Raw genomic sequence first — 19,626 nt, 5'->3', positions numbered from 1 at the left:
GAGACCAGGAGAAGCACCTTGCTCCTGGCTTCGGATCAGCGCGGTGTGCCAGCCACAGCGGCCACTGGGGGCTGAACCAACGGAAAAAAGGAAGACCTTTCTCTCTTTCTCTCACTGTCCACTCTGCCTGTCAGAAAAAAAAGAGAGACTTACAGGGCAGAGGGTGTGAGTGTGTGTGTGTGTGTTTGAAAAGACAGAATAAACACACACTGGTTCACTCCCCAAATGGCCACAATGCCCAAGGCTGGGCCAGACTAAAGCCAAAAGCCCGGAACTCCATCCAGGTCGCCCACATGGGTAGCAGAGACCCATGGACTTGGGCCATCCTGCACTGCTTTTCCAAGCATATTAGCAGGGAGCTGGACTGGAAGTAGAGCAGCCAGGACTCTAACCGCCAATCATATACTGATGCTGGGGTAGCAGGGGGTGGCTTAACCTGCTGTTCCACACTGGTAGACCTATGTGATATTTTTTTAAAGTCTGTATTTCATGCTAAATTTAAAATATATAAATAAAAATTATGTGCTTCCTAAAAAATACAAAATATCAAAATATATTTCTTCCAAAAATTACTCCATGTAATGTAATGTGACCCATTAAAATTCCAACAGAGATTAAACAAATTCTTAAAATCAGACAGAAAATCATATGTACTTAGAGAATCAGAAAATATAATTCTGGAAAAGCTCTATCAGCTAGTATTTTATTTAAAAGTTACAGTAAATAAAAGTCTCGGATAGATAAATAGAACAGAAAATATTTCACCCATAAGAGCACAACAAAAGTGGCATTTCAAAATGGTTAAGAAAAGATGGATTATTCAATTAATGGTATTGGTACAGTGCAAAGTCATCTTGGAAATCACTCTAGAATAAAATAAACTACAAATGAATCAAAGAAATAGTTAAAAAAAAATCACAAAAACCCTAAAAGTACTAGAAAGCATGAAAAAATGTTTACAACCTAAGAGAAAGGCTTTCTCACAAATGTACAAAAATCAATTTTTTATGACTCAAAAATTACAAAAAATGATAAATATAACTACATAAAAATTTCTGTACAGAAAAATACAACATAGGGTCAAAATAAAATAAACCAAGAAAAAATTTTCAAGACATAATGAAAGGCTAAATTCCTTTGAAAAGATCAAGTGATCCTATACTGGTTAAGACCAAAAACCCAAAAAAGAATAGGCAACAGCAGTGATCAGAAAAAAAGGTATTGGTACCTTAAACCTATGAAGAAACACCCAAGTATAAATTCAAAGAACAATCTGCTAAACCATTTACTAGTTTACCAGTATACTATATCAATCAACGCATAAAGAAAAAGGTACTTTAACATACGGTTGGTAGGAATATAGGCTGGACTAACTCCTTATAGAACAATCTGGAATTATCTGTTAACATTTCAAATGTAAATAGCCTTTGAGCTAATAATTTTACTTGGATGGCAGCCTGGTGCTGTGGTGCAGCAGGTAAAGCTGCCGCCTGCAGTGCCAGCACCCCTTTGGGACACTAGTTCAAATCCTGGCTGCTCCACTTCCACTTCAGCTCCTTGCTAATGCACCTGGCAAACCAGCAGAGGATGGCCTAGTGGTTGGGCCCCTGCACCCACGTGAAAGACCCAGAAGCAGCTCCTGGCTCCCGGCTTCGGACTCGCCCAGCACTGGCACTGTAGTCCATTTGGGGAGTGAACCAGCGAATGCCTACATATTCACTCATTCTCTCCCTCTCCCTCTCCCTCTCTTTCCAATAAATAAATAAACTTTTTAAAAAATAATAAATACTTTTACTTGGATGGATTTATCCTACAACGCATACAAAAGCACTAAAGTACATAAAAGGTGTTCACAGTAATGTTATTATTATTATTTTTTTTTTTTGGCAGGCAGAGTAGACAGTGAGAGACAGACAGAAAGGTCTTTCTTTCCATTGGTTCACCCCCCAAATGGCCGCCTCAGGCAGCGCACTGAGCCGATCCGAAGCCAGGAGCCAGGTGCTTCTTCCTGGTCTCCCTTGTGGGTGCAGGGCCCAAGGACCTGGGCCATCTTCCACTGCCTTCCAGGGCCACAGCAGAGAGCTGGACTGGAAGAGGACCAACCAGGACAGAATCCGGCACCCCAACCAGGACTAGAACCCAGGGTGCCGGCACCGCAGGCAGAGGATTAGCCAAGTGAGCCGTGGCAACGGCAGTAATGTTATTTTTAACAGAAAGCTAGGGATCAACCTACATAACAATTGACTGATTAAATTATTTGATGTAGTAATCTCACCTTAAATATGGGAGATACATTCCAAGACCTACACCAGGTGCCTGAAACCATATACAGTACCATGTGTACCCATGACAAAGTTAATGTAAAAATCAAAGGAAGAAATTAACAATAATCAAAATAAAATAGGACAACTATAACATACTGTAATAAAAGTGTGAATATGAGTTCACGTTCTCAAATGCCATATTGACCTTTCATCTTTTCACTTTAAGGAAGCACTGTACAGCTCCTCTTTAGCATATTCAAATTGCTAGCATATTTACTCTTACACTTTGGGGCCACTGTTAAGTAAACTAAGTGTTAGTCTCCCCTTATCCAAGGGGGTAAGTTCCAAGTACCCCAGTGGATGCTGTAGATAGACAGTATATAGGATATAGATATATAGACAGATAGTTACAGGTAGATATTATGGCCTCCTCGCACTATGCTTTTCCAACACAATATGGTAGGCTTCAAAAAGTTCATAGAAAATGGAATTAAAAGATAATGTAAATTTTCCATGAACTTTCTGATGCCCCTTAATATATACCTGTAGTAAACTTTCACCTTTTCATTTAAAAAAAAAAGGCATTTTACAGCTTTGCCTGCATCACTACTCTTGCATTTTGCACAAAGTTATCAAGTAAAGTGAGGGTTACTTGAACACAAGCACTGGGATACTTTTACAGGCACTCTGGTAACAGAGGGGATGACTAACATCCTTGGCTGGACAGAGCTGCAGACTGCAAGATTTCACCACCATACTCAAAATGGTAAGCAATTTAATTTTCCTGTAAATATTTTTGGATCAAAGTTGACCACGGGTAATCAAAACTGCAGAAAGCAAAACATGATAAAGGCAAGACTACTGTATGGTACACCCACAGAATTCTTCAGTTACTTCTGTGTAAGATAAAGATATATAAGTAGCCAGCGCCGCAGCTGCAGCTTACTAGGCTAATCCTCCGCCTTGCGGCACCAGCACACCGGGTTCTAGTCCCGGTCGGGGCGCCGGATTCTGTCCCGGTTGCCCCTCTTCCAGGCCAGATCTCTGCTGTGGCCAGGGAGTGCAGTGGAGGATGGCCCAAGTACTTGGGCCCTGCACCCCATGGGAGACCAGGATAAGTACCTGGCTCCTGCCATCGGATCAGCGCGGTGCACTGGCCACAGCGCGCCGGCCGTGGTGGCCATTGGAGGGTGAACCAAAGGCAAAGGAAGACCTTTCTGTCTCTCTCTCTTACTGTCCACTCTGCCTGTAAAAAAAAAAAAAAAAAAAAAAAAAAAGAGAGAGAGAGATAAGTAAATATTTAACCACAGAATGTTTCTAAACAGAATCCCAAGAAACCACTACAAAGTCTAGATTTATGGAATACAACTTGGGAAACCTAGGTAACAGGTACAAGGAGATATTTCTCTGCATATTCTTTTAGCACTGCTTGGAATCATTTACCTGTATATATACATAAAAGCTTTAACTCTCAACCTTAGGATCTCTATTGAGAAGAAATATTCTGACAATTCTAGAACTATACAGAATATAAATTACACAGGTTAGCATTTGTCTATAACATTCAATAACCGAATACCTACCACATCTAAGGCACTGTGTTCAACAATGGAAACAGAAGGTCACACAGTCCTTTTCCTCAAAGGAAAAAGGTAATATCCCTTTCTTCTAGGAGTACACAGTCCAGTAGAGGCCAGAAATGAGTAAATATACCAATGCCATATGTATTTTATGATATATACTGAGGTAAAAACAAAGTGTTATGGAAACACTTGAGGAACCCCAACTTAAAAATTAATCATTCCAATGAAATAAATATATAAGAAAATAAGAACAAAACAGTTTAAATGTAGAACTATCAAGGCAAACATTCTGCATTGTTTGGTATGCCCACATCACATATCAGAATATCTGAGTTTCAGCTCCAGTTCCAACACAGAGGCTGGGAGGTAGCAGGTGATCGTTCCAAGTACTTGGGTCCCTGCCACCATGAGAAACCCACACTGAGTTCCAGGCTCCTGGCTTCAGCCTGGCCAAGTCCTAGCTGTTGCGGGCATTTGGGAAGTGAACCAATAGACAGATGACCTCTGTATCTCTGTCTCTTGAACTTTCAAATACATTTAATAAAAAGAAAATTAAACAAGAAATCATGAACTCCTTCTTTGGGGTTAAAAAGGATGATGATGGCTGCAGTCTGAGAAAATGTTAGCATCACTGAGCTGGGTCTCACCATTTTTCATGCCTGTATACTATTCTAGCTAGCCACAAAGTTCACATTGATACATTTAAAGACAATGATAAACTATAGTTCTAGGATTAAACTTCCCATCCCTGGAGCTGTCACTCCCAGAAAGACCTTTCAAGATCTATATTTAGAAACAAGAACAAAAAGTCTCAAAGAATGTACCGTAAGTATAGTATATCTGCAACATTTACTTCTATTATTTAATTAGAGGTTCCAAGGAAGAATCAAGAAATACCATATATTGGGGCTGGCACTATGCACAATGAGTTAAGCCACTACCTGAAATGTTGGCATCTCATATGGGTGCTGATTTGACTCCCAGATGCCCTACTTCCCATTTAGCTCCCTGCTAATGTGCCTAGTAAAGCAGGAGAGGATTGCCCAAGTCCTTGGGCACGTGGAAGACCTGGATGAAGCTCCTGACTCCTGGCTTCAGCCTGGGCCAGCCCCGGCCTTTGCAGCCATTTGGGGAGTAAGGAATATCTCTTCTCTCTGTATCTCCTCTCTCTATAACTCTTTCAAATAAATAAATAATAAAAAAGAAATATCATACATTATTCAAGTTGGTACTTGCATCGGGGCTAGCAAAATACGTTTAAAATATACAATTTACTTGGGGCCTTGAATCAACAGTGTTTCAAATACTCTCAGGTATTTTATGAAAGTAACTACATGTAAATTATAGTCACTTACTAGAAAACAGATAATATTCTCCTTTTTGGAAATATTTAATAAAGCAAATCTTCAGAGTTCACAATAGTATATTTTCTAAATACTATTCTACTTAGTTATTTATTAAAGAATCCATATAGATTTATTACCTTATTTTGAAAATGATTTGAAGTAGTTTGAAAATTACTAAAATAGGTCATAAATTTAACAGTGAAGTTCCTAGGAACCAATCTGAAACATAATTCACTATATCCATAAAGACTGTTATGACCTTACCTAATTTTGCTTAACTAGTTAGAAAATTAGAAATGCCTTAATAAGAGAAATTACTCAGAATCTCTAAATGCAGCACAAGTATTCCCTTTCTTTTCGAGGTAAAAACTCAAAGGATAGGGAATAGACAGGGTATGACATCTTTTTCTTTAGAGGAATCTACTTCCTAGGAATGTCACATGAATATTAACTTGGACTTGACATTAAGGAATGAGATCTAAGATTTAAACTATGCATCAGTCAAAATCTTTTTAAGTTTCTACTATGTGCTACCATGCCAATATAAATAATCCTTTAATAAATGGCTTTATAACATTGAAGACTAGAAACTTCTAAGCTCCAAGCTACAACCTATGTTTAGCAATATTGTGTACAAATTTCTAAGGCAATTAACAATTTGACAGTCTCTGAAACTGATTTAATAAGCAATATTCTTTGTATTTATAATCATGACATCTAATTCCTTTCAATTCTTTCATAAAGCCTTTCTGTAACCTAACGATAGAAATTTTCAGCCAATTAATGAAATCACACTTCTTAAGTCTGTTATGGTCCTTTCTATTCTATTTGCACTAAATGAAATGATAGTGAACTAGTTCAGACAGTCTCATCACTCTCAGAAGTACTGAAAAAGCTTTCTAAATTTGTTCACCTGCGTTTCTTTCCACTGTCTTAGAAACCTTCACCAGTTTTTTTTAACATTGCTTTCATTACACTTTACTTCAGTTCAATACAATGGTTTCCCAATGTCTAAAGCAGTAATGAAAAAAGGGGTGAAAAATAGTAATCTCCTATTTTATAAGCAACAATAAAAATTTTGTTTCATAACATGAATTACCAAAGGACAATTGTGGATGTTACATGACTTAAAGCAGTATGATTTAAGGCAGGATACTAAAATCCAAATTCCTCAATTTGGCATTCAATACCCTTCAGAATGAATCCAGATGTATCACACATTTCCAGTCTTAGTACTGGGTTAGAACATGTCCAGAGATAGTTGAGTCATCCTCGATGATTACGTTTACATTTCTCTCCAATCAACTTATATCCCGTTCCTGTCCATGATTAAGTTAACCAAGCACTTTTTCAGCTCGGAACCAAGTGTCTCTCTGAAAACCAGCTATCAAATGAGAAGTTTTAGTCTGACTTCACAGTTAGTACACTGCAATGAAGATGCTCCAGACAAAACAAAAATTACAACGTATCAACCAACGTAAATCAGAGTTTGCTCAAAAATAACCTAAGGGTGGGCATGCAGCGCTGGTTTCAAGTAGCCACGTGGGCGGCCCACATCCCATTTCAGGGTACCTGCTGGAAGTCCCCCCCTCTGTTTCTGATTCAGCTCCTACTAGTGTATACCTTTGGGAGGCAGCATATGATAGCTCCAGTACTTGGGTCCCTGCCATCCACATGAGAGACCTGGACTGAGCTCTGGGTTCCCAGATGCAGCCTGGCCCAGCCCCAACTTCTGCATGCATTTGGGGAGAACCAGCATATGGAAGATCTCTCTTTCTCTTTCTCTCTTACCTCCCTCTCTGCCTTTCAAGTAAAATGCTTTTAAAAAAAAAAAATTTAGAAATAATGTAAACACCCACATTAAATACACAAATGTTAGGGATCTATAAACCCTCTTCCACTTAGGCTAATCTGTTACACATGTTCAGTGCATTTCTCACCTAATTTTGTCTTTTGTTACATCAGTCCTTTTAGTCTTTCTGAATCTTCAAAACCACATTTTAGCTCCAAAATCATAATTATTTAAAAAGTATATTTATAAGGGCCAGAGCTGTGGCATAGCGGGTAAAGCTGCCGCATGCAGTGCTGGCATCCCATAGGAGTGCCAGTTCGAATCCTGGCTGCTCCACTTCCGATCCAGCTCTCTGCTATGGCCTGAGAAAGCAGTAGATGATGGCCCAAGTCCTTGGCCCCCTTCTGAGACCCAGAAGCTCCTGGCTCCTGGCTTCAGATCAGTGCCGCTCCAGCCGATGTGGCCAACTGGGGAGTGAACCAGCAGATGGAAGACCTCTCTCTCTCTCTCTGCCCCTCCTTCTCTCTGTGTGTGACTCTTTCAAATAAATAAATAAATCCTTAAAAAAAAGTATATCTATAAAATAAGTATATTTTTTAGTCAAACTTTTTACCAGGCCTAACAAACAGATCCCCAAAGATCTGACTGTGTCCGACCTCTCACTCACTTTGTAATGCTCTCCACTAGTTTTTCCTCACTAGTCTTAACAGACACTCAAACACATAAGGAGCTCACAACTGCCTGCCTCAGGGCTTCTGTCTTAGTGTTTGGAAATTTTTGATCTCTAAGGCTCAAATCTTGAATTCTCAGAAAGGCATAAAGAAGCCTCAACCATGCTCAATGCCACTGTTCTGTTTACTTTCCTCACACCAGTATTCTGAATTCTTTATTTATATGCTTATAATCAGTACTATCCCCAATGGAAACACATGTGTTGTGCTTATTATCGCTATACCCAAGCCCAGTGCAATGCCTGTCTCTTAGGTAATCAATAACAGGCTGAATTAATGAACAAACTCTTCACAGCATTAAAAAAAATCTAGACACAATAGCATGGTTTAACTATTCATGACCATAATCATGACACACTAATGGAATTTAAGCTTCCAAATAGGTATCCTCAATATAGAATTACACAGAATCCCTGAGTGGGCAATATTCTCTCTCCTTTGTCTTCTAAATTTAGGATTCCAACAGTCAAGATTCCAAGAGGCTGCTGTAACCACTTAAATCCCCCATGTTCCAAGAACAGAACTCTTCTCTTTGTTTCCATGCAGAAACACATGGTGACAAGTCAATCACTAAATGCCCCGTTTGAAAATGTCTTCATTCTTTATATATTTCTATCTCACTTTCTTTCAAATTTTTTTTATATACAGAAAAAGAAACAGCTGAGTTATTCTTCCTCTAAGATCTTGCAAGAGCTTTACTGTAGTGGTAACTGTTCTGAGTAGTGCCTTGGGGGGTACATAAATATCAAAGTGTTATTCAAAAATATCACAATGGACTTATTTTCCCCATTGTGGAGTAATGAATTGAAGAAAATAAATATTCTGTGATCTCAGACTGACATTTTCTAGGAAATGAACCTTTACAATCTTACAAGCTATGAAAACTTCTCAGCAGGCAGCTACTCCTTCACACACAAAGAAAGGTCTACCTCTATATCTTACCCCCTCTCTGTGGCTCTTTCAAGGAATTAAATATATCTTTAGGAAAAAAAAAGGAAAAGAAAGGCCTTATTGCCAGTGGGACACTTTGTGTAGCAAAACAAACTACTTAAGAATACATCTTGTAAGATGCGTTTAAATTTCTAAGGAGACTTGATTTCCTCCCTTCCAAAATAATTTTCCAAGATGAAAAGGGCAATAAAACAATGTTCCTAAAAACAACAACAACAAAAAAATACAACCACATATTCATGTATATGAAAGTCTTGAAAACTATTTTACATATTTTGTCAATCTAAAACATACATGCCAAAAAAAGTATTTCTAACCAATAAATGAAAATATCTCTAAGTCATTTCGCTAAGTCTCAAGATAAATCTGCCCCAAGTTCAATTAGCCATTTCTCGAGATAGAATCCACAGGTTCTCACTGTTTAAGAATGTCAACCATTTTGCCTTTTTATCTGATGCATTAAAAGGCTAAGCCCGTGCACACCAACAAGAAGCAATTCCTCCTCCTTAAAGCCTGCAGGGGGGACCCCGCAGAACCGCGCCCCCTCGGCACAAGAAGCCCAGATGCCCGCGCCCTGGCTCTGTCTCCGGTGGGAAGCTGCATTACGGTCGGGTGAGCTGGGCGGCGGCAGGACTTCGCCCGACTCCGTCCTCCCCGCTGCTCGCAGCCCCAAACCACTGGAGGCGCTCTCCCTTCACCGCAGTTGGGTCAGTGTGGACGTTTTCCATTCGGCCAGCTCCCCAGAAGCGCCCAGAGGAGAGGGAGGGGGTGAAGCCCAAGGGGGCCACCCACGCCAGGTCGGGCGGGGGCGAGGAGGATGCCCGCGGCCGAACGCAGTCACACAAGCCCGGGGCGACACTGGACCTCGCGCCTACAGCAACCCAGACGGGGAGGCAAAAGCCCCTCATAAAAAGATCAGGGCGCCCCACCCTCCCCTCGGAGCCGCAGCCGCAGCAGGCCAACGAAGCCACAACCCCAGCTCCTCCTTACACACCCAGCTCCCACCAGCGGTGGGTGCCTAACTTCCGGGACGCAGTGGAACGCCGCCGAACGAACGGAGGCCAGAACGTGGGCGCGGGGTGCGGTGCACGTGTTCCCCGAAAGCCAGACAATAAAGAACCCGCCCGGGCGTCTGCGGCCGCCCCACCCTTCTCCCCCGCGCCTCCCACCAGGGGGGGCGCCATCGCCCCGACGTTGGCAGACAAAGCCCCCTCCGGGTGGGGAGAAGGCCCAGCCAGAGGCAGCGGGGAATGCACACAAAAGAGGGAGGGGCGCGCGGCGGGAGGGCGCGGCACTCACCCACGGAGCCCGAGGAGCCCCTGCGCTTGGGCGCGGCCGGGGTGGAGGGGGGCGCGGTGGGGGCCGGGGCGGGCGGGGTCCACGCGGGCTCGGCCTGGGGGCTCACGTCGGCCGGGGGAGGCGGGGGCGGCCGCGCCGGAGGCTCGTCGTCCTCGGGGAGCTTGGAGGGCGAGACTGCGGCAGCGGCCGGCGGCGACGGCGCAGGCACGGACGACGCCGGGCTCGGGTCCCAAAGCGGCTGCCGCTCCGAGGCGGCTGGGGGCGCGGCCGGCAGGGGTCCCCGGGGCGCCGGGGGCACGAAGTCATTCCCGAAGTCCAGCAGGGGCGCGCCGGCGGGAGCGGTGGGAGCGGTGGGCACCGGCGCCGCGGACAGCCCGGCGGCGGGCTTCCTCTCTAGCACCTCCAGCTCCTCCAGGTCTTCGTCCTCGTCCTCCTCTTCCTCCTCGTCCTCCTCCTCCTCGTCCTCCGGCTCCCTCACGAACTGGTACTTGAAGGCGGGTGGAGGCCGGGGCGGGCTGTCCGCAGACGAGGAGACCAGCGGCGACTGGTCCAGGTCTTCCATGGTTGGCGGGCCGGAGATGCTGCTGCAGCTGCTGCCGCCGCCGGGGCCGCTTCTCCTCAGAGCCGCGGGCGGTTGTGGGGGTTGGGGAAGACTGAGAGGGGCCGAGCCCACGGAGCCGAGGGACCTGCAGTGGCGACGGCTCCCGGAACAATGAGACTGCTCCTCCTGCCTCCGCGCCCGTGATGCGCCACCCGCCCGTCCCCCCGTTGCCGCCGCCGCCGCCCAGACGAGCGAAGGAGAGAGGCCAGCAGACTCTCCGCCCAGTTTGGCGTGACTCACCCTCCTCCTCGGCGGGGAGGGTAGGGACTGGCGCGGGAGGGAAAGCGCCAATAGGCTGCGGGATAGAGAAGATGGGCAGCCGGCCGGCCCGATGGAAAGGGAGAGAGCTGAGAGTGGGTGGGGCTCCGTGCACTTCCTCTTTCTTACCGGCTGGGGTTGAGTTCGGTGGGCGGGGCTTGGAGATGGGCACTCCGCCCTCCACGTTGGGTAGATGTGGATTGGGGTGGGGGGCTTGGCCTTGCCCGCAACTGGAGGTCGGTCTGTTAGAGCACTGCTAAAGGGACGGGCCGCTGGCTGGGAGGGGTCAAAGCGGTTCCTGGCGCGCCACCGGAAGGGCGTTATCCTGGGGGACTAGGGGTGGAAACTTTCCTCCCCGGAAAGGAAAAAAACCAAAGTGGAGAAAGGTACAAAGAGGCCTGGGATGTTGGCCCTACGGATTTTAAAAGATTCTGAAATGAAAGATTGTATGTTTCCAAACTTAAATTCCCCATCACACATCACGACTACCACCACCACCCTGAAAGGAAAACAAAGACCGCTCTAGGCTCACTCCCAGTCTAAATGCAGACCCTAAAATGAGGAGGGCAAGGCAGAGCTGTGCTAGATCATGTGGCTGTCTGGGGCTGAAAGTCAGCTGTTCTTCCAAAGAGGATTTGGGGCTCTCCTGCTGCTGGACTCTACATGGTAGGAGAATGAGTCATCCAAAATGAGAGAGGGAGGGAGGGCAGAGAGGAAAATGGAAAGAGAAAGACGCCTTGGAAGGCAATTTTGGTTCACATTACAGTTCAATCACCTTGGGCTCGGTGAGTCAACACTTCAGATGATTCAGGCTTTCTGGGAGCCAGGAAACTGGTGCTTCTTGGTTTAAGATACAGTAATAAGCATGTTCCCCATTTCACTTTTCCCAGAACAACAGTTTAAAGTAAATGGTTGCACTGCATCTAAGAATCAGCATCTCTGCAGAGGTTCTGGAATGCCTTTTCTTTTCCTGATCACCTGTCCAAACCAGCGGCCACAGGCCTACTCTGGAGAGGGGGATACCTGCTTTTCAAGTTGTTCACAGTCTAAACCTTCCCTATCCAATGTTTAGTAACCAGCTCCTTGTGGCTAGTGAGCACTCCAAATGCCTGAAATGAGATGCATAAATGTAAAACACACACTGGATTTCAGGAGTTAGTACCAGTGCCTGGCATTGTGGTGCAGCTGTCAGTCCCTACTTGAAACTTGCATGTGCTGTATCAGAATGCCTGGTTCATCCCAGCTCTGCCTCCTATCCAGCTTCCTGCTAATGCACACACACCTGGGAGGCAGCAGGTGAGGGCTTAAGTACTTGGGTCCCTGAGTTCCTGGTCTCAGCTGGGCCTGGCCCTGACGGTTGCAGGCATTAGAGGAGTGAATAAGCAGATGGGGGTACTGTCTTATATGTGCACTCTCTCTGTCCTTCCCCCTATTTCTCTCTCCCTGCCAGATAAAAATTTCAAAAAAAGTTTAAAGAGTACAAAAGATATAAAAATATCAGTTTATATTGGTTAGATACTGAAACATTTTAGATATACTGGGATTTGTATATTATTTAATTTTAATCATTTCTTTTTAAAGAAGCTTGTAGGATATTGTAAAGATGTTTATGGCTGGCCGGCGCCACGGCTCAACAGGCTAATCCTCCACCTTGCGGTGCCGGCACACCGGGTTCTAGTCCCGGTGGGGGCGCCAGATTCTGTCCCAGTTGCCCCTCTTCCAGGCCAGCTCTCTGCTATGGCCAGGGAGTGCAGTGGAGGATGGCCCAAGTGCATGGGCCCTGCACCCCAGTACCTGGCTCCTGGCTTCGGATCAGTGCGGTGCGCCAGCCGCAGCGCACTGGCCGCACCGGCCATTGGAGGGAGAACCAAAGGCAAAGGAAGACCTTCCTCTCTGTCTCTCTCGCTGTCCACTCTGCCTGTCAAAAAAAAAAAAAAAAAAAAAAAAAGATGTTTATGGCTCACAATTGTATTTCTATTGGACTGTGCTAGTCTAGACTGATTAAGAAAATTTGATTGCCATGGGAAATATTGGTAATTTAAGCAAATTCTTAGCTCCAATTGATTAATATTATCCTAAGCTTAATTTAAGTTTTGAAAAAGAAGGGAAGGGGGGCCGGCGCTGTGGCATAGCAGGTAAAGTTGCCTCCTGTAGTGCCGGCATCCCATACAGGCGCTGGTTCAAGACCTGGCTGCTCCACTTCTGATCCAGCTCTCTGCTATGCCTGGGAAAGCAGTAGAAGATGGCCCAAGTCCTTGGGCCCCTGAACCCACATGGGAGATGCAGAAGAGGCTCCTGGCTTCAGATAGGTGCACTCCAGCTGCTACAGCTGTTTGGGGAGTGAACCAGTGGATGGAAGACCTCCCCCTCTTTCTGCCTCTCCTCTCTGTGTAACTCTGACTTTCAAATAAATAAATCTTTAAAAAAAATGAAGGGAGGAGATGATAGGTGGAACACAGGAGATTGGGTAGGGGGAGTGAAGCTATTCTGCCTTAAACTGTAATGGTGGATGCATAATATTATGCATTAGGCAAAACTCATAGAATTCTACAACATAAAGAGTGAGTCCTGGGGCCCGTGTTATGGTGCATCGGGTTAAAGCCCCAGATCAAGTCCCGGCTGCTCCACTCCTGACCCAGCTCTCTGCTAATGCACCTAGGAAATCAGTGGAAGATGGCCCAAGTGTTTGGGCCCCTGCACTGATATGGGAGACCCAGAAGAAGCTCCTGGTTCCTGGCTTTGGATCGGCTCATCTCCAGCCATTATGGCTATTTGGGGAGTGAACCAGCAGATGGAAGACCTCTCTCACTCACTCTGTCTCTACAGCTCTCTGTAACTCTTTCAAATAAATAAAATAAATCTTAAAAAAAAAAAAAAAAGAAAGTGAGTCCTAAAGTAGTCCAGCAATGTAATTCATTAGTAATGATGAAAACTCTTTTGAAGGGTATGAGTGGGAGTATATGTGCACCCTATACTTTGTCTTCATCATTTCTGCAAACCTAAAACTGCTCTAAGAAATAATTTTAAAAAATTTTTAAAAATAATTTTAAAAGAAATATTTTTTAAAGTAGAGCAAGATTCCCTGACAATGTTAGCTGATAAGTTAATTTTTGACAATATATTTAAGACCAAGCACATCAATTGCACAGAAGTGACTGGCTTTATTTCTACAAAATGGTGTGAGTCTCTGAGTTTGTTTGGTTTTACTTTCTTGGTAAGGAAGAATATGAAGAGAGAAGTATTGATGTAGAACTAGGGGTGGGAGGTTATTGCCATTTTAAAACAAAGCATTCCTACAATGATGGCAAAAATTGTCATCTTTGAGTCTTTATCACATAATTGTCAATAATTATTAAAAATGTGCATGATTTTCAGCTAATTACCTATACATACAAAAAAAAAAAAAACCTACTGACCAGATCTTATGGTATAAACTTTTTTCATTTTGTCACAGTTTAGTTATCAGAAACTCAGGCTTGGGGCCTGTGCTGTAGCACCATAGGTGCTACAATTCCCACCAGCTTCACTTCTGATCCAGCTCCTTGCTAATGGCTTGGGAAAGCGGGGGGAGATGGCCCAAGTATTTGAACCCCTGCTACCCACATGGGAGACGTGGAAAAAGCTCCTGGCTCCTGGCTTCAATATGGCTCAGCCCTGGGTCTTTGCGGCCATTTAGGGAGTGAACTAGCAGATGGAAGATCCCTTTCTGTCTCTCCTCTCTCTAACTCTGATTTTCAAATAAATAAATCTTTAAAAAGAAGTAGTAGTAGTAGTAGTGATAGCAGTAGTAGTAGTTCAGGCTTTCCCATACCATTTTTCCCACTATGACTTTTTAAAAATCATTAATGGAAATTGTCATAGGGTTTCCATATATTATTTATAAGTTGCTCCTATGACATTTCTACACACTTGTTTCTAGAACTGCTACCCTTAAAACATGCTCAAGGGAATGAGTATCTTTAATTTAATAAAGGTTTCATTAAAAAATTATAGAAAGGTGGTAAGTTTACAACTTTAATAGTAAGTAACAGGGGCCAGTGTTGTGACACAACAGGTTAAGCTGCTGCCTGTGATACCAGCATCCCATATGTGAGCCAGTTTGAGTCCTGGCTGCTCCAATTCTGATCCAGGTTCCTGCCAATGCTCCTGGGAAACCAGTAGCAGATGGCCCAGGTATTTGGGCCCCTGCTACCCACGTGGGAGACCTGGGTGCATCCCAGGCTCTGGCTTCAGCCTGGCCCAGACCTGGCATTTTGGCAATTTGGGAAGTGAACCAATAGCTAGAAGAGTTGTCTCTCGGCCAGCGCTGCGGCTCACTAGGCTAACCCTCTGCCTGCGGTGCTAGCACCCCGGGTTCTAGTCCTGGTTGGGGTGCCAGATTCTGTCCCGGTTGCTCCTCTTCCAGTCCAGCTCTCTGCTGTGGCCCGGGAGTGCAGTGGAGGATGGCCCAAGTCCTTGGGCCCTGCACCCACATGGGAGACCAGGAGGAAGCACCTGGCTACTGGCTTGGGATCGGCGCAGCGCACTGGCCACAACCTGCCAGCCATAGCGGCCACTTGGGGGGTGAACCAACGAAAAGGAGGACCTCTCTCTCTGTCTCTCACACTGTCCACTCTGCCTGTCAAAAAAAAAAAAAAAAGATTCTCTCTCTCTCTCTCTCATACACCATAACTCTGCTTTTTAAATAAGTAAATAAATCCTTTAAAAATACAGAAATAGCAGTAAGTATTAAAACAATATAATTATAAAAAAATTAAAAATACTGAAGCAATAGCAAGCACTTGACTCTGACAGAAAATAAAAATAAGAATTTTGCATTACTAATCTCAATGACCTTTTGAAGTAAATATTTGATGAATGAGTAAGAGTAAAGAGTTTACCCAGTGTTCAAAGGAAAATCAGCAAAGCATAAAGCAGAGTGTTGCTGCTATACCAAAATTAAAAGTAGAGCTTTTTACATTTTCCTGGAACTAGATATAAATATCACTCTCACTAACAAGAAAATTCTGATAGCTATTTGAAATGTTTAAAGGAAGAACACAAGTTTTGTATCTTGATAATAGTTTGGAAATAATTTTTCGGAGCTGGTGCCATGACTAGCATGTTAAGCTGCCACCTGCAATGCTACCATTCCATATGTGCACCAGTTCGTGTCCCAGCTGCTCCACTTTCGACTCAGCTCCCTGCTAATGGGCCTGTGAAAGCAGCAGAATATGGCCCACGTGCTTGGGATCCTGCATGCATGTAGGAGACACAGAGATGGAGTTCCGAGCTCCTGGCTTCGGCCTGGCCCAATCCCAGTCCTTGTGGCCATTTGGGGCAAGAATAAACAGATGGAAGATCCCTCTCACTCTAACTCTGCCTTTCAAATAAGTAAAATAAATCTTTTTAACAATCAAAGATAGGGGCTGGCGCTGTGGCACAGTGGGCTAAAGCCCCACTCTGCAGTGCCGGCATCCCATATGGGCGCCGGTTCAAGTCCCAACTGCTCCTCTTCTGATCCAGCTCTCTGCTATGGCCTGGGAAAGCAGAAGATGGTCCAACTCCTTGGGCCCCTGCACTTACATGGGAGACCTGGAGGCAGCTCCTGGCTCCTGGCTTTGGATCAGCTCAGCTCTGGCTGTTGCAGTCATTTGGGGAGTGAACCAGTGGAATGGAAGATCTCTCTCTCTCTCTGCCTCCCCCTATTTGTGTAGCTCTGACTTTCAAATACATTTTAAAAAATCAAATTTAATCTTTCTCCTTTAACTTTCTTGAATCCTCTGCATTATCACTGCATTTCTGTAGGTTGCTTCAATATGTATTGTATCCCTGATGAAATTTATTTTTGATCTAGCAGATGGATCATTTTTGATCCAACAAAATTATTTTGATTGAATCCAATCAGAGGAATTCCTATGCCATCTTAGACAAATAAAAATGTAGCCTCATATGGAGAAAGTACTACCAGGAATCCACAAATTATCTAAATAATTTGTTCCATTTTATAACCCATTCTTCATAATACCTAAAGATAAAATTGTAAGTTCTGTTGTTTTATCTTCAATGGAGACAGAAATAGGATTATCACTACCTTTCGAATGAATATTGACTTATTCAATTAAATTCATTGGATATATAGGCTTTTGTGATAAAGATTAAGTAATAGACTTCCTAATGTCAAGGAACATACAAGAATATACATACATATGAATATATGCATATATGTGTGCATATGCATGCAGGAGTGTTTTGGTGATTATGGATATCTATGGACAGAAAGACAGACTCCAGCAGAATTTGGAGAAGGTAGAGAAAGTTGATGCATAAGGTAGATAAAGAGATGCATTTAAGAGGGAATAACATCTACAGAGGCAGGGCGGAATGAAACTTCAACAAAGATTCAAGGCAAAGAGAGACATCTGTTATACATAGGGAAGTAGGAGTGATTGAAGATAAGACCAGAAAAATAAGCTAAGAACATAAGGTGAAGTGTTAGATGTCATGCTATCTCCAAGTTATTAAAGCTCTTTAAGGAGGGTGGTGGGAAGATCTGATAAGTACATTATAAAAAGAACATCACTGGAAAGATGAATTATGGGTTATAATAAACAGAACATTTAAGATGCAACTGCAACATCTCAATCATTGCTCAAAAACTGTATTGTAGCTATTTTTGTGATTTACATGAAACATTATTGCTGATAATTCAGGCAAAAGTTGATGACAGCTTAAATAGAGACAGAGGAAATGGAGAGGAGAGGATAAATTTGAAAATCATCTAAGAAAGTGAATCTGCAGAATTTGGTGACTAACAGGATGGAAGGGTTAATGGAAGAGAAAGAAAAGGTGATTCTACAGTTTAAGGTGAAGTAAGAACTCGAAGCCACTGCAGAGGATGGAAACAGAGATAATTAGAAAGCAGCTGGAAATCAGGATGAGACTTAGGATGAAAGTTTAGGAGAGCAGGTACCCCCCAGTCTATTAGGTTTCATGAATCAAGGTTTGTCAGGAAATAGTGGGGTGGAGGAGGGTTGGCCAAGCAGGTTGATGGATTTTGTCTCCTGCCCACAGGTGAAAATGGCCAGGAATGGAGCCTTGGATATATGCAGAGGTAACGTCTCTGCATGTACTTGAACAATTTTAATCATTTAATCTTTGTTTTTCCAAGCAAAAGAAATGCACTTCTTTTTTTACAAATGAGTTTTTTTAAATGTATTTTCCCTATCTACCTTAAATATCAAACTCAGAACTCAAATTAGTATTCCAGTAAGTTCTCAGTATAACTATATTTAGCACCAATTAACCTTTAGTAATAGGGATAGCACCAATAATTTAAGCCTACAGATAATCCTTAAACTCTCATTAAGCTAGTAGTTCCAGCTTCTTAGCCAGTGACAGTAGAACTGCCTGGTAGACTTTGGCCTTTTCTGTAATTGCCCACTAATGAAGATGTTAAAAAGAGGGAAATGGCTGAGGTAAAAGCAATATGAGATTAAGAAAGAAAAATTTGCTAATTAATACATTATTCTTTTATATGCTGCCTATTTTGTTGAGTTATTTGATTTTCAGTCAATAAATTTGTATCACTCCTAGGCAACTTGTGTCCTACCTTCTTTCAAGGAAGTAAGCAACACAGTTATCACTAGGAATGCTACCCATATTACCCTGTATGTGCCTTTTTTGAAACTTATTTTCCTTTCATTATTAAAATGTTACTCTGGGGCTGGCTCAGCACGTTAAGCTGCTGCTTGCAATGCCAGCATCCCATGTGAGTGCTAGTTCAAGTCCCTGCTGTTCTACTTCCATTCCACATCCCTGCTAATGCACCTGGGAAGGCAGGAGAAGATGGTTCGAGTATTGGGTCCCTGTTACCCGTGTGAGAGACCCAGATCCAGTTCCTGGCTCCTGGCTTTGGCCTGGCCCAGCCCTGGCCATTTCAGTGATTCAGGGAGTGATCCAGCAGGTGGAAGATATCTCTCTCTCTCTCTCTCTCTCTCTCTCTCTCCCTCCCTCCCTCTTTCTCCCACCTCTGTAAATCTGCCTTTCAAGTAAAAAAATAAATCTTTAAAAACTAAAAATAAAAAAGTTATTGTGATCTATACTCTCACTTTAGTTTTCTTTGTTGTTATGATTAGAAATTTTCCTGCTCTGTTGTCTGTATACTATAGACTGGGTAATTTATAAAGATTAAAGGTTTTAAAGTGGGCATTTAGCCTAGAGGCTATGATGCCCATGTTCTCAAATCAGAGTGCCTGAGCTGGATTCCTTGCTCTCTCCTAACTCCAACTTCCCGCCAATGCAGGCTGTGGGAGACAGCAGTGAGGGCTCAACTAATTGCATTCCTGCTTCCCATGAAGACCTGGATTGAGTTCTTGGCTCCTGCCTTTGGCCCTAGCCCAGTCCCAGGCACTGTAGGCATTTGGAGAGTCAACTAGTAGATAGGGGCTTTCTCTTTCTCTATCTCTTTCTTCTTTCCTCTCCCACCCCCACCTTCCTTTTTCTTTTTGGAGACAGACAGAGGGTAGGGGGGAAGGGAGAAAAAGGAAGGGAAGTTGGGAAAGGAGAGGACAGGAGAGGAGAAGAGATGCTTATTCAGCTCATGGTTCCCAGGAGGTCAAAGATCAAGGTACCAATGAGAGCCTTCTTCTTGGTGGTGTTTCCTGAGAGTCCAGAGGGGACCCAGGCATCACTTAGCAAGAGCGATGGCCAGATTGTCTCATAACAGACCACCTCTCATGATAACCAGCCACTCATTTGACACTCCATTACTCCATGACTAGATTAACCCATTCACAGGGCACAGCCTGTATGGCCCAGTC

At 43.7% G+C, this 19,626-nt stretch overlaps 1 protein-coding gene across 5 annotated transcripts in view; it reads right to left on the bottom strand.

Moving 5' to 3' along the window:
• The window catches only part of RTN4 (reticulon 4), a 172,360-nt gene that overhangs the window by 64,417 nt on the left and 88,317 nt on the right, over window positions 1–19,626 (bottom strand). The window contains exon 1 of one of the 5 annotated variants that reach the window (XM_070069115.2): window positions 9,967–10,795. The exons of 1 other annotated variant lie outside the window; for it this stretch is intronic. In XM_070069115.2, the coding sequence (XP_069925216.1) occupies window positions 9,967–10,528 (562 nt within the window). In that variant the 5' untranslated portion in view covers window positions 10,529–10,795. Of the gene's footprint in view, window positions 1–9,661; window positions 9,821–9,966; window positions 10,796–19,626 lie in introns of those variants that run through there. 3 more of the 5 variants (XM_070069111.2, XM_070069114.2, XM_089326452.1) reach the window with 3 other exon arrangements.

This window comes from Oryctolagus cuniculus, chromosome 2, assembly GCF_051225735.1.
Source record: "Oryctolagus cuniculus isolate XC-2025 breed Fujian yellow rabbit chromosome 2, ASM5122573v1, whole genome shotgun sequence".
In the NCBI taxonomy this organism is placed as follows: Eukaryota; Metazoa; Chordata; class Mammalia; order Lagomorpha; family Leporidae; genus Oryctolagus; species Oryctolagus cuniculus.
Note: the sequence above shows the minus strand (reverse complement) of the source record. Positions and strands in the feature narration are given on the sequence as shown.